Here is a 15,894-nt window from a genome sequence, read left to right on the forward strand (position 1 = left end):
CTCGAGCTTATAATGGCCTTCATATTAACACTGATCACAAAATCATTATGAGTAGTTTCACCCTGAATAGCTCAACAAGAAGACAAATTTATCCAGTCAATAAGACTGTTGAAAGTAGTAATTCCTGCCATCTTAAATCAAACAAAATTGACTATAATGAAAACGTATTTAACACATTAAACTAAACCAATTTTTCCCAATCACCAGCTACGTATTGGAAGGAACTGTCAACAGTTTGTTTAAACAATGCCCGAAACTTAAATCCACCAACAAAAAAAGTACGTTTTAATAATACTAAAATAGCAAGCTTATCCAAGAAAAAAAAAGACCTAAGACTACAGATTGACAACTGTAAAGATATTGATCAAAAGAGAAATTTAAAAACTAAAAGGAACAAAATAATTAAACAACAACATTTTCTAGTCAAAACTACCCATGAACAAAAATTAATTGACGAAATTTCCGAAATTGAAAATTGTAAGGATGACTCCCATCGTTTCTTTAAAGCAATAAGAATAGTACAACAAAAGAGTAAGAGAGACCCTATTACAATTAAAATTGGCGATAAACATATAGGAGATACCGACGCAAAAATTAAAGAAATCAGCAAACATTTCGAAAAGACTTTTAACTGCAATATTCCAGATCCCAAACCAAACGTGTTTCCAGAGAAACTAAACACGCCCTTTGATGAAGATGAAATTAAACAAGCAGTCTCATCCTTAAAAAATAATAAAACCCCAGGTTGTGACAAGGTCACAGCCGAACATCTCAAATATGCCCCATGCACACACAAACACATAGCAAATATCTTAAATAGTATAGCCGAATCAGGAGATTTCTCAATTGAAATTAAACAAGGAATCCTAACTCCTATCCAAAAACCGGGAAAGACTAAAGGTCCACCAGAAAACTTAAGACCAGTAATTTTATTATCAACACTGAGGAAAATTCTTGCGGTTTGTGTGGCCAGGAGGATTCGTCCGTCAATTGATGAGCATATCCTCCCCATTACCCAAACTGCCTACACTTCAGGACGTTGCACAGCTGAACTTGTCTTCGCTTTTAAAGTGTTAGCAGAAAAAGCTATAACATCCATAGGTTACACTATAAATCTATTGATGCTAGATATGAGCAAGGCGTTCGACACAATTCAAAGAGGATCCTTGCTAACTGACCTAGAACAGGTTCTTGACAACGACGAACTTCACCTGATATCACTACTAATCGATAACGTCTCCTACACCGTCAAATTAGAGGGCAAACTAGGACTTCCTTTTAACACTAACATTGGTTCACCACAAGGAGATAGTGCAAGTGCACTATTTTTTATAACTTATCTAGCCAACTTTATGAAATCAGATGATAATGATATCGATGCAGTTATCCTGCCATCGCAGTTAGTTGATCATGATTACAGCACTTCCACCACTAATTCTTTTTTTCACAGTAGACCAACAATACGCTGATGATATCTCTTGGGCATCAACTGGTCAGCATATACTGCAAGACATCGAAAAACGAGTCTCTGACAAACTGGCAGTACAGTTGGAAGTCTGACCCCGTGACCTCGAAGAATGATCAACGATCACGCATATCATTAAATTTGAATTTGCCCGCATTTAACGTAAAGTCGGTCCTACGTTTCACTCACAGAATTTACAGACATTGATAGTTTACAACTTACCGGAACCTCACAGAATGGATTAAAAGTAATTCCGATGTATGGCAGGACAAAGATACCCGAGAAAAAATCAACGAAAACCTATGAAACAACGATTGCAATCCAACTTCGTCCTCACACATGTATTCCTAACTGACACAAAATAGGTCAAAACGAACCAACGAAAGAGAGTTACAGCAAAAAAGTTCTCCCATTTGTGGATCTTGTACTCTCCTACATGATGCTGTAAAGTTTCGGTGAAATGGTTGTCTAAGACGGCCAGTCACAAAACGATTACCTCGAATCGGCGATTTTGTTGCTGTCGCCGCCATTTTGAAATTAGATAGACTTTCGCCAAGCCGTTTTCATGCTATGGGCTACTACCGACAAGACTTCACTCAAATCGTTTTCAATGTAGTGGAACCCATTCCTTTAGTGTACGGTCTATTAGGAATGTTAGGTTTTGTGGCGTGAAATTAAGTAATATAAGTTGTGCTAAGGTTTGGAAGAAATTTTGTCCCAAACTCTAATATATGATTAGGTAAAATGTGAAATTACTGAGAGCTGCGTATGGGAGGGGTAAGAGAGACAAAATGGGGGAGGGGGCAAGGGAGATGGTGTTTCCTTTCTAGCTAAATTAATGGTGGTAACTATTAAGGTAACACAAATTTTCCTGAGTCTGTTGTCAAAACTGAAGGGGTCATACCACATGTCGAATATACAAAGGTAACATGGCCTAGGCCAAACCTTATTTCTAGTTGCTTTCTAAGGAACTTCCAACAATACCAAATGATTTATACTTACCCACTTACCATAATTCCACAGTAGCCCTTACTCAGTGAGATTCTGCAAAGCTGGGTACTCATCTGTTGCTTATATTCATCAATAAATATCAGTTAACAGTTTTCCAGTCAATACCAATCCTTGTTTGGTTCATGTATCACACTACATAACCACTTGCCAATATTGAAGTTAAGTATTGTGGCTTGGGTAGGGGTGTGTTGTTTAGGGGAGGGGTGTGGTGTTTTTAGGGGTTTTGGGGAGGGAATGTGGTGCTTAGCGGATTTGGGGAAGGGTTTGGAGTTTCCCAGCTTTGGGATGGGTGTGGTGTTCACCAGCTTTGGGAAGAGTTAGGGTATTTTGGAGGGATGAGGTGGTTTTGCCACATATGGGGACTTTAATTAAAAGCGGACTTTCAGTACACAGGACGCGTTTGGATACATCACGTTCTATGGATACTCTGACCAAATATTTTGAGTAGGGCTGTTTTCTTTTTCTTTTGCACATGCATAGTAGAACATTAGTCAACAGTGGAAATAGAGTTGCCTGGTCTTTTATTGATTTTATAACTGTAACAATAAGGCACTTTAAGCAACAGAAAAAAGAAAACAAAAAACATTTGGTGTGACACTCTCCATGAAAGAACATGTTTTAATGTCCTGTGAAAATATGGGCATGAAAAATAAATTACTTCGATCACTTCAAAGTGAAATACTTTGTTCAAATGGAAGGAATAGCTTAACAAACTTTGAACACTTCTTGAAATGAAACACACTTCATACTGTGAAGACTTCATACAATAATATTGTCTGAAAAAAAAATCACACACAATGTCAAGTGCATTATGACTGGAAGGGGTATTTCAAGGTGGCATAGTGAAGGCATGACATAGCAAAAACAGTTCAGGTGGCAGGATGGATAGTTTTGTAACTTTGAAATGGTGAGATATACCTGTGACATATAGCATAAGATTAACATTAAAAGACAAATATATAAAAGTAAAAGGTAAGAGTAGAAAGTAAATAAATAAGTCCAAACTTGACATATAACTTTAACAACCTGGTCTTCTTCAGAAATAGGAGCACCAATAGCATCCGAACGTTTATACTTCCTTTCATATAATTCAAATTATTTCCAACTGACTTGCCCTCTGCCATTTCAGTTCTGAGGTACTTTTTCTTGAGTTGAATTTTGTTGGATAGAGAATCCATTTCGAACAGAGTACGCAAGGCATCCTAAGCATCACTTGGTTTGTCACTTGTTGTAATTAATTCCAGCTGACTAGATGCTATTGCAAGCACAATGGTGAAAAATGCCAGTTGTGTCTTTTTCAAGTTTGCACTCTTCTACTTCTCACATACAGTAACCCCCAACTTTCATGAGCCATCCTCATAGCCCACAGGCCTTTTGCAAGAAACAAATGTCTCATCTGGAAATTCCATGTCAGCCAGTTCACTCCATCCATTTTGTTAATTTTCCACGTCATATCTTCTGTTGTTCCAGCCATATTGGTCAGTTGTCACGACTAAATTAACCAATTTAAGTACCGACATTTCCCAAGAAATGGTTCCAAAATCAGCACATAAATTCCAAACAACAATCTATTGTACACAGTTAACTTCCAGTGTATGTGTCTGGGCCAATAACCTGTTCGAGTTAGCTAGAGAATAGGCATGAGACTGCTGAGTATATTACAGCCTGCTGCTGCACACAACTTGTTCTTTCTATAAGAGTATAACAGAAACTGAGGAAAAATGTAAATTACATATATATAGAAAACAAAATTGCTTAAAGGTAGCACACTAATAATACAACCTGATTAAACAAACAATAGTTTGGAGCAGAGTTGTAACAACAGGCACTTAACTGATCCACAGGCTGCATTCCTTCTTACTACGGGTACATATAACAGAGCTAGGAACTTAAAAGATATATAGTATTAAATAGAATGTGAGACTACATTTATTAACAGATTTCTATAAATAAACTCTTATATGAAGACTTCAGATATGAGGATAATAAACATGAGGATGTAATAAACTCTAAAAGCTCTCTGGGCTAATACTTAATACCAGTGGAACTGCATTTTGCAATGTTAGTCATTATACATAACAAAACAAATCTAATAGTGAATGAAACTTTTCTTCTTTTTGGGAATAACTTTTTTTTGGTCATATATACATGGGAAAGCACCACCTTAGAGAAATCTGTGTGTGACACACACACACATAGGGAAGACTGCACGTGAATGACTAACTAAGTACTTCTACTACTGTACCTATCATAGAAAACAACATAACAATAAAAAGATCGTAAACTCTCGTTAACAGCAAAACATGTTGTCACAAAATGATCCCTGATATTGTTTTAAGTCACCTGGAATTATAAGTAGCTATGTACAACTACATGGCTCTATGAGGTGCAATTGTTCTCAAGTACCAGCAGTAGGTCTAACTGTAATAGCAATAAGTATAAAGTGTAAGCAGTATAAAGCAAGCTAGTTTTATTTCTGTGTTACGTATCTTGCTCTACATATTAAGCATAGGGAATTGGGCCTAGACTTAAGTCATGGATCTAATACCGGTCTTGAACACTTGTAACAAAGTGACATTGAAATGGATCCCGATCCCAGGATGGAGGAAATTTTCACCCAGTCCAGCTTTAATAAAACTCATAATAAGCCATGATCTTAACTTATACATAGTACAAAGGCAGTCTACAAGTACTACTAATAATTTTTGTATAATAATAATAATACTAAATTGTATCTTATGCAGTCCAAATCTTTTCAAGAACAGGCCCCTTAGAATTATTCCACAAGGACAAGAAGGCGTAGGCTAAGAACTAAAGGTTATAAGCCTTAGTCCATTATTAAAATTGGACTAAACTATGCAGGTATTCTAGTATTACTAAAACTAGGCTAGGGCCTACCTGTAGTAAAAACTTGTCGTAGTATATTACTTTAGTAAATACAAAAGTACTAGGCCTATCGGCTAGGGGCCTAGTACAGTAATATTACTGTCCGCTATGCCCTCGAATTTTTAAATTTTAACTATTTAGTAGCCATAAGTAGTACCGTGACTTATCAACTCCCTGATTTTTCCATATTAACGCAAAAAAATGAAGGGAATCTATGCCGAATAGAAAGATTACGAAAAATACGAGACGTTGCAATCTAGCATTTGCTACATCATAGTCGACATATAGCGCTAGGCTGCACGTTATAGGATACGGTACTTTCGTGTATATGTGTATTATGTACGTTAGGATACATGTATTAGGGGCAACCAAAACCACATAGGAGCACCATTTTCGTTGACCAAAAAATCACACTTTTCGGGGGAGTTACAACTTTTCTGACAAATATGAGTAAGATTCAAGCTTATATATTACAAAAATGCTATTTTTACGGTTGAAAGTTGTCTAAGACGCGAAAGTCACATAACGATAGACGTCGACTCGATTTGACTTACCTTTATGTTTTTGCGTTGGTCGTCGATAAGAAAATGCACTGTTCTATTGGTAAAATCTTCGTTTCTTTCCGGAAATGATCGTATTTGAATCTCTAAAGTATCCTTTATCGAGCTACGATACTCGTAAACCCGAATGACATTGGGATGTTTGCGAATTTTACCGATTACATCCATACATGGAAGTAGCGAACCGAAGTCCGTAGAACCGGATTTGCGCGAAACAATTACTTCCGTGTCAAGTAGCTGTGCTCGAAAATTTGCTAGTAACGGTCATATATTGAGGTCAGACTTCCAACTGAGTAAGAAATCTGAAAATCAATTGCACAAAAACTGAGAAATTTACAATCACAAGAAAAGGAAATGACAGTTGGAAGAAATGTAAATATGTTGGAAGCTTGCTGGGAACCGAAGAAGACATTAACAGAAGAATTGGTATAACCAACGGTGCTTCAACACACTGTCAAGCATTTTGAAAAGCAAAAACATAAGCCGGAAAATTAAGCTCAGGATCTTTGAGACTTTATTAAAGAGTATTTTTGTGTACAATTGCGAACTGTGGGGCACAACGAAGGATCTTGATCGCAAAATTGACACTTTTCAAAGGAGACTACTTCGAAATATTCTCAACATTAGATGGACCAATAATAATTGGTTATCAAATGATGAGCTCTACAACGAAACCAACCAAACACCTTGGTCATCGATAGTCGCACATAGAAGATTGAGATTTTTCGGTCATGTAGCAAGACTCCAAGAGGACGCTCCAGCAAAGGTTGCTCTAAGAGAAGCACTGAGACATACTGCTAAACCAGTTGGAAGGCCCGTGACTACCTTGCTTGGAAAAATAAAGTCGTAATTCAAGGACATTAATATTAACAGTTTCGAGGAAGCAATAAACCTTGCGCAAGATCGTAAAACGTGGCGGAGGTTAATCACTGAGCATGTCGAATAGACGAGACTCAACTTACTACTACTACTACTATAAGCTGGCTTCATCATATAAACTAGCGCCCTGCAATATATATTTCAGTGCGCATGCCGACACTGGCGTGTAGCTTCTTCATATTTTTTTTGTGGAAAGTATAGGAGTTATGAATTGAGCGCAATCGACGCTTTACATTATCTTTATACGCGTTGTTGTAACATAACCCGCAAGCATATAGTGCATACCCGTACTCAGCCAACATATAACTACACCCAAAGATGTTTCACGCGCTGTACATATATATCTGAAACTGTACTGTACAGAACTTTCCAGAAGTTCCGAAGACGCTATATCAATGCGTATCGATGACCATGTCAACGCATTGCAAGTATATTGTGTTGAGCACTACGATGCGCAGTGCGTTCCACCACGCACATGTCAACATGGTCGCCACGCAGGGTTTTCATGACGTCACACAGACGAAAACTACGAGTATTGGATACCGTGGCAACTTACCCTTTAGTTCAATTTGCCTAGCATCACGAACACATAGTACTTACTTTACCTAGCGAATACAGCGATTTATATCCAGAAACTGGAACCCACTGCCTCAAATTTATATTTCTGGTGAGTATAAAGTTTCTTTAGATAATTTTGTTCACAATTTACCACCAGAAAATATTGAGAACTTAGCTTATTTACCGTAGATGTACACCTTTATATGGTGTGTGATAGGGGTTTCATTATGCGTACGATTTTCCAATACTTTATTGTTTAAAACTAAATATTTCCACCATATTAATTCTAACAATTAAGGCCCGATGCTAACATATCGGACGGTTTGATTCAGCAGTGTGAAAGTGGTGGAGGAGTGGGGTTGGGATTAGGGAGTAGGGTTGGTGGAGGTCTCTCGGAATTATAACAATTACACATTACAAAAAGGAACATGTTGCAAGAACAATAAACTTAATATTAGAATGCATTAAAAATATTTTGTTAACAAATCATCTTTTGTTCAGCCTTGTTTATCGCGCTATTTCAATTTTGTATGTGTGTAGCGTTTGTAGCCTATATGTTTGGTTTTCCCGGTTTGTCATAAATAAAAAAGTAAATAACCGATACCTTTTAATTATCTATGAGGCTAACAAAAGTGTTGTACTTTACAATATACGCTGCATAGGCTAATGTGTGACCTTGTTGAGAATAACTTACACGCCGGCTATAGGTTATCCTAGCATAGACTATATCCCTAACATAGTCCACTCATTCTTACAAAGTGCCTGTCTTGTTTACTTTGTTTACATTTAGGAAAAAGTGAGACCTTTTCAAACTAAAAGTAAACTATAAAACAATGATATTTACGTATAACACTATGAAATTTTTCTTTACTTTTCAGTTGATGACAATGTTATCCAGACATATGAAGGAATTTCAACACCAGCAAACCCAACCGGTTCTTTTTAGGTAAGTTCAATAAACCTTTTCGATTTAAATTATGAATTGGGGCGACAAATAAACAAATTGTATATAGTTTTAGGTCTGTATATAAATTCGCAGTTACTTTAAGGGGCTCCATGTGTGCAATACGTATTGTGGTCTGTCATTAATGGAATGTCATAAATGAATACTTTCATGTCACAACAGATGTTCCAGAACAAAATACTAATTTCCATAGATAATAATCAGGGTGGTACTTACTTCGTCAATAACTAAACATTTGCGAATAATTTCTCGTAAATTTCATTATTAATGGGGGAACATTTCGCAGCGTGTTTGTGTTTTCTTGTTTAGTTCCTTGAGTTAAAGTATGTTTGAATCAATGTTATAAACAGAGCCACAAAGCGAAAATATAGCCCCTCTCCCTGTCACCCCATCTCGCATTGTAAATGTATACGAGTCATCTTAATTAACCATTCTTTTGGGAAGTGAGAAACATTACAATTTTTTCCCCTATTTATTCAGGATTATTAAACATGTATATGGTACATCGATTATATTTAGAGTTTCGATAACAACATAGGTATGTCATCTGAATGAGAAATATTACAATTAAGAAGGCTAAAAATCCGACGTAAAATTGTTAACTCTTGCTTCGTAATTTCTTTGCAGACGTTCGGTTTGGAAAAAGGTCGTTTCGACCTTGAACTGTTGTAGCCATCTTCGATCTAATACTTACGAAGTTTGTGAACCGTATGAACCAAGACCATCATCATCTGCCCAAACTTCATCTCATGGATCGAGAAACAACTCGCAACAGAGAGTCGGTCACGTGACCGACCTACAAGGGAAAGCATCTCCACCCTTGGAAACGCAAAGCTTTCAAACAAAGTGCAGCATTATCAAGGCGAAGTCGCCTCTGAACGAACCACCAAAGCTTCAACGGAAGGTCAAGAAATCTTCCAGCCCATTAAGAAAGATTCATACCTCTCCAGAGGTCACTCTTATCCAGCCCACCAACACCCTTGTAAATAATAAAGGGCGCCGTCATCCCACCAAGCTACAAGATATGACCAAACTTAGATGCCAGCTAAGTGGTATCAATCTGACTGATCCAGAGAAAACAACGGCTGAACCAGTCAAAGGAATAGCTGAACCTGTCAACGGAACGGCTGAACCGGTCAAAGGAATGGCTGAAATAGTCAGAGCAACGACTAAGCCAGTTAAAGCACTATCTGAACCAAAGATGTTCAAGCCTAAACAGACTCAGGAAAAGAAAGTTGTTGTAAGGTGAGACCAAATATTTGGTTTCATTCAGTTAAGTAGTATTTTGACATGAGTTGTCACATTAGAACAGAGAAGAGCAAAGTTTATCGACAGCTGTAGATAACAATTATATAAGAACCCAGTGAAATTGTCGCCAAACACTTGGAGATAGGAAACTAAAACAATACAGAATACATACTGGGCTACTGTAACTGTTTTCGTATGATCGATGGTGGATTTTGATGAAATATTAGTGATTAATACGGATTGGAAAACATGAAAGAACGACTTTATTTTCATTAAAAATAAATAAAGATCAATGTTTCAAGCCTACAAAATGGTACCAGCTGGGATTTTTCTGTATAGACCTGTCCTAAAATAATGTTTCCGTAAATTCAGGTGGAATAGGAGGAGGAGAAGGGGTGTAGGAGGGGTAATGCGGGCAGAGGCGGAGTGATTGCAGGGAGGTTTTAATGTGTGGAATGGATGATCATTTCCCATTAATTATAATCCGACAGCGAAAAAATATTATTCGAAAACGACAATGCATTTAACATATGTTTAGTTAAGACTCACATACAATTGATTCCACGTTTACGCGTGTTCGTTATACTTGTAAGACGGTATAATAAACGTTCAATGTAAGGCACATTTAGCTATCACTTTTTTTTTATATTTCATTTCCATTTAGGAAGACAAAGAAAATGCTAAGGCTGCAACGTGTCTTTCCAGAATGTGAGTTGTTATTGCAGAGTGATCTTCAGCATGTTTTACATCTAACCACAAACAAACCGATAACTCTTGGCAGAGGAGCGTTTGGAGTAGTAAGACTAATGAAAAACATCAAAACTGCAAGGCTTTGTGCTGTAAAAACCTTTCAAAATCATCTTAGAAATGCGAAAATATTCAAGGTTAGCAAACCAATTAAATTGAACTAAAAATTGATGATAACTTTTTATTGATATAATAATGTATCAAATAATATCGATATATCATTAGTCAACATCAAATTCATATATTTAAAATTGTATCAAAAAGTTAACATGTAATTTTTATTTGTTCGTCAGCAAATCGGTAACAACCGAATTAATAATACAGTTTTAACATTAACGTTACTTTTCCCATGAAAAATCAACAATTTTTAGGATTTATATACATGAATATCCATTAGAACGAACTTTTTGACTTCAACCATACCCACCAATCCCAGGTAGCATACGCTTTTTACAAAAGAATACATATAGTCGACTGCAATCATACCGTAGAGATATGATGGCGAAGGGGGACATGGGACATGAGTTGGAAAGACGATAAACATTCCCCGCCTACCCTTCCCCCTCCCCCAACCAACCCCTGCCTGTTTTATTAACCACCAAAACACATCGCGCCCAAATGTAGCACAATAAATTGTGTTCTCTTTGCTACCACCTACATTTTCCCATGACCGTTTTCTTAAAACACTTACGGTAGAGTAAGTGATCATTTTCTGTTGACATTACGACCAACCACCTCATCTCCCCCAAAGCACCCTCCCTCAAGTCCCCCTCCATCAATTCCTTCTCCCTCAAATCCTCCTCCCTCAAATCCCCCTCCCTCAAAGCTCCCTCCCTTAAAGCCTTCTCCCACTCCCACCTCACTGAGCCCTCTCCATATTCTGTATCGCATTGTCATAGCAGATATTAACATTATACTTATTTGCTTATAAACTGTGTTGGTTGAAGAGAACCCAATGGTTGAACAAATGTTCTTTTAAGATCTTGCTGCAAAGATAGCTATGCAGCTCGAGTCAAACATAGAATTAGTGAGTCAACGCCATAGTGTCATAATATAGTTGCTTCTTAAATGCAAATATGCTCAAAATGGAAAATAAAGAAAAATTCTTTTGCTTATATTTAGAATGCAAAGTTGGAGATTCAGATGTTAACTAAACTACGCGGTTTAAAGTGCGTCCCAGAACTGTACGGTATTGTACCAGCAGAGGGGAACACCGGGGTACCTTCTGTCGTTCAAGAATTTATCGGTGACGAAAACACTTTGAAGACATGGACTCTCCAAGCCGCTCTCAAGAAGAAGATCCTTTCCACTGCTGCAATTGTCCGTATTGATCTGAGCATCGTTAAAGCCCTTATTGATGTTCACTCCAGAGGTGTCCTTCACTGTGATCTTAAACCTGACAATATCATGCTGATGACTGGATTTCAAAACCAGAAAGATCCTCAAATCAAAATTATCGATTTGGAAGGCAGTTAATATGGCCGATAAGCCAAAATATGAACATTTCAGACTAAAGAGACAAGCAGAAGTTCTTAAAAGGTGCTACCATATCGACCCGGCGGTCATCTTAGGGACAATGCCATACACTGAATATTCAGAGATATATTCACTCGGTATGATGTTCATGCAAATGGCAGGAAACCAGATTCCATACTTGAAAAATACTGGCGAAATGTGCGTGAATAAGAACTTTGTTCAAAGATCAACAAAGGACAATGTCCTGATGTTACTGACGACATACATAGGTATCTTATAAAAAACTTTACGTCATAAAACGAGGGCGGTATGTACGCCGAGATTGCCAAGATTGCCGTCTCGGCGATTGGCAACCAAGAGCATCTTATGATTACGACAAAAACATGTGGTACGGCATCAGCGCGGATCATTACCAATGTCTCTGTAACAACGATCACTTGGAACAAATATATAACAATAATATTGTTTCATACATATAAAATTGCTATGATTTTAACTAAAGTCGAAATGCAATCATACGATAATATAAAAACATTAATAAGAAAGAAATTCTTTCCCTTTTTCATCTTTCCTGTCATGATATACTTGTTTTTACCCCTTCACTTCTCCCTTACCTTACCACGCCACCCACATATAAACAAAAGCTATGACGCATTCAATGGTACTTTTTAGCGAAAGCAAATAGTAAGAGAAACAAGCGAGATGGGCAATGTCAAGCGACAATTGAGAATTCTATTTCATTGGGTATATTCAGTCACTTGTTAAGGCTAAATTTTGTATTGGGTTATATAACTTTGTATAATTCTAATGGAATCATGAAATATTCACACAAAATCTTGGATCTTACTATGAGTAATTTATGTTTTAAAGAGTGTTTTCAACCATTTAGCTACTTCTTAATATATCTAGATATTAATAGTTTAATGCAGTCAGACAATTCAATGTATTCTTTTTTTTTAAATTACTAAACAACTTTGAAACGTACAAGCCTCGCTTTATCGGTTCTGATTACGTAAGAGGCGAATCCAGCACTTTGGAGAGGCAAAGTGCGGTATTAAGTCATTGAAGTGAACTATATCATGCAGATGGTGTCAAGGTTCAAGGAGTCCTCCACCCTACCCCACCTCTACCAGACAAAATCATACAATTTATACAACAAATGGTACACTTTAAAGTGGCCAGGACACGACAATTTCAACGTCCTGTCTTTTTAGAATCCATCTAAGCATGCCCTCTAGAACATATATCAAACATTTTGTCAGTTAAAAATTTGATTTTGGCCTTCGAAAATTGAGATTTAATTTACCCTCTTCGGGCTTGAAAAGTTTGTTCGGCTGAAAATTTTCCTAATCTGATAACGTCATGTTATGAACACGATTTAACTCTCGCTGCTTCCTCCGAACACATATCATACTTACAGTACGACAAGTGTACATAAATACACAAAACAATCGATAACAAGTCGGCGCGCAATCAGATCGAAATTCCCCTTGGAATGTCAGATTTAAAACCAAATGCGGCAACCGAAGTTCAGAGTGATAGTGGTTCTTCACCAGGTAGTGAAATTGGGCTATAATTAGAGTGCCCTTTCTCATATTCGAAGCAGAGAGTGAAGGCGATGATCATGCCAATATTGAACCGAACGTTGAGGGTTGACCTGAGGTGTTAGAACCGTAGGCCCTATCAGTTCGAGCCTGTTAAACGAGCCCAAATTAAAGCTCCACAACATATCGAAGAACAAACCCGTTCGGAACATTCAACGTGGTAAGAATTTATTAACGAAGCATTTAAAAACAAATCCAGTCCATTTTGTGCATGTGTTGTTGGAATTCGTGGAACCCCCTAAACCGTATTATGCGTTGTGTTACGGTGACTTACAACACACATGTACATTGTGTTGGCTATGTATTCATATACATGTACAATGATCACCACTTGCCCCATTGGAGGTTTTCTGTTCTCCAATCTAGTCTTAGGAGTGTTTAATGTGGAACACTTTACAGAAGAACAAATCGTTTATGTCGACCCGTTTTTGTTTTATTTCATAAAATAGGAGGGATCGTAGTATGCTTCCGTGAAGTGTTCGCTACATACGGAGCTGTATACTGGCTAGGCCCAGTGAATCGGCGCTGGTGTTGTGCACTACCTTGGTCATAATCGCCGTGTTTTTTTCGTCCTTCGCCCATCGATTATTGTAATGAAAAACGCATACATAGGCTTAATGAGTTTGAACAGTAATGTTATATTGTGGTAGATACAATCAACATAGCCACACGCTCAGCTACATGGCTAGCATTTGGGTAAGATTTGAATTATTGTTCCTTTAAGTAAAGGATCATTATTTTATGAGCATGAAATTAAATTGATAAATGAAAATAATGATAATTGTTGCAATAATAATTAAAGAAAAATTCCTCTGTTTTGCCCAAGTTGAAAAAAATTATTCCAGTTAAAACAGGCTGTGCGAAGTCATACAATCTGCAAAAACACTGAATATAATTTTGGTAACCTAAACCATTCATTCTGAAAGAGATGCGAATTGAAGTCAAATTTATAGATTTCTTTGGTGACTGAAAATATCCAAGTATCGTGTTGGCTGGCGCCTACGTATATGTTAACACGCTAAGTAAACAGTATACAGTAAACAATGGGCGCATGGTGGTATAATATTCACGCTGTTTGCTCTTGAACGACAAGGCAATGCTGTAAACAATTTGGCAACGTTTTGTTCTGAAATTGAAGCAAACTTTAGACGTTTGTCGGAAACCTTAGATGTATTCCGGAGGTGACACAGGGAATTCTGTTTTAATCAATTCATAACAGTGGATTTCTCGACCATGTGAATACGTTACCGTCTGAGATAAGCTTATAAGACATAGTTTGAAGAGGGTGGCAAAGTTAAATATTTGAGATATTATGTGAACTTTGGCTAGACTACGTAAGCTGCATAACTTTGTACAATAGGTGCGAATTTAAAGTAAAGGTTGTCAGCGAAATCTGACACCCGCTTGCATCATTCGAACAATTTTCTTTTTATCACGTTTTGATGTGTAATGCCGACATAGTTAAATGGATTAAGTATACATGACCTTTAGGCCTTCACAAATCTGTTTTCATGCCACCGTCGTATTTCAATACAAGCTCAGGCAATGCCAATGGGAGACAGTCATTAGGCTAGGTCTAAGTTAGGCTTGAACCTATCAATTGTATATGAGGTAAAATGCGTAATACTGTACAGCTGCCAAAACACAGGGTTGCATATGCAAGTAATCAAGAAAACATTTTAATAACACCCACCCCTCCTCCACCTCACTTTCATATGACATATAATAAGGTGAAACTTTGATTTTTATGAAGTACTAGGACATAAATCACACAGCGTAAGTTAGTGCTAGGCCCTCTACTGTAATTCGAACTTTGGCTAAAGCCCATAAGGTCTAACAATAGGCCGTTTCTACATTGTATGTTAAAATTATGGTTTGATGTATCTTGGAACTAATGACATGAACTGGCATGTTGGAGCAATGTTAGCTACTGATGCTAGGTCTAGCAGGCCCCCTATCAATACAAATGTAATTAATGTACTGAAAGATGTAAATTACTTTAACAAAAGTACAGACAAATGTGTGTTCTTCTGTTGGCCACAATGGTCCAACCTTTGTAGAATTTTATAACTTATTCAGGGAAACATTTAGTGGGAGGGGGTGGGGGTGTGTGGAGGCGTGAACTCTACTCTCTATTCATATATTTAGATATATTCAATTGGTAAATAATTTGCAACCTGCTGATTTCTTTCTCTCATATTGAAAACTTACGGTTAAATACAACGTCATGGTCAGGGCCTCCGTTTCTCCTTCAACACGTCTCTCGTTGGGTGTGTATAGGGTGTAAGGGAGAATAACAAGGTGGCAAAATGATACCTATGTATAATTTGTATTATAACCATGATCCTAAGAAATTGTAATACAATGCGGATATTCTTACATCTGCTGGTATGGATGATAAACGTAAAAACAACTTTAGATGGAGTAAAAACTACATCAGTTGTGACCAATGGTATTATAAAAATATTTTTTATTGCCAAACATATATTGTTGTGT

The 15,894-nt window shown here is 37.2% G+C and overlaps 1 protein-coding gene and 1 long non-coding RNA gene across 2 annotated transcripts; one reads left to right on the forward strand and one right to left on the reverse strand.

The window, feature by feature from the left end:
- Positions 1-2,980: 2,980 nt before the first annotated feature.
- LOC139964786 (uncharacterized) lies at positions 2,981-6,223 on the reverse strand. The gene is made up of 2 exons (XR_011792088.1): positions 5,917-6,223; positions 2,981-4,187 (listed from the first exon to the last, which is right to left on the reverse strand). It is a non-coding gene; the product is annotated as an uncharacterized lncRNA (long non-coding RNA).
- A 1,133-nt stretch (positions 6,224-7,356) lies between these two features.
- LOC139965004 (uncharacterized) lies at positions 7,357-12,284 on the forward strand. Its single transcript, XM_071967146.1, has 5 exons — positions 7,357-7,468; positions 8,238-8,305; positions 8,951-9,568; positions 10,236-10,455; positions 11,441-12,284. Exons 2-5 carry the CDS (start codon positions 8,241-8,243, stop codon positions 11,792-11,794), a joined length of 1,257 nt encoding a protein of 418 aa, XP_071823247.1. The 5' UTR covers positions 7,357-7,468; positions 8,238-8,240; the 3' UTR covers positions 11,795-12,284.
- Positions 12,285-15,894: the final 3,610 nt, after the last annotated feature.

Source organism: Apostichopus japonicus, chromosome 23 (assembly GCF_037975245.1).
Source record: "Apostichopus japonicus isolate 1M-3 chromosome 23, ASM3797524v1, whole genome shotgun sequence".
Classification (NCBI taxonomy): Eukaryota; Metazoa; Echinodermata; class Holothuroidea; order Aspidochirotida; family Stichopodidae; genus Apostichopus; species Apostichopus japonicus.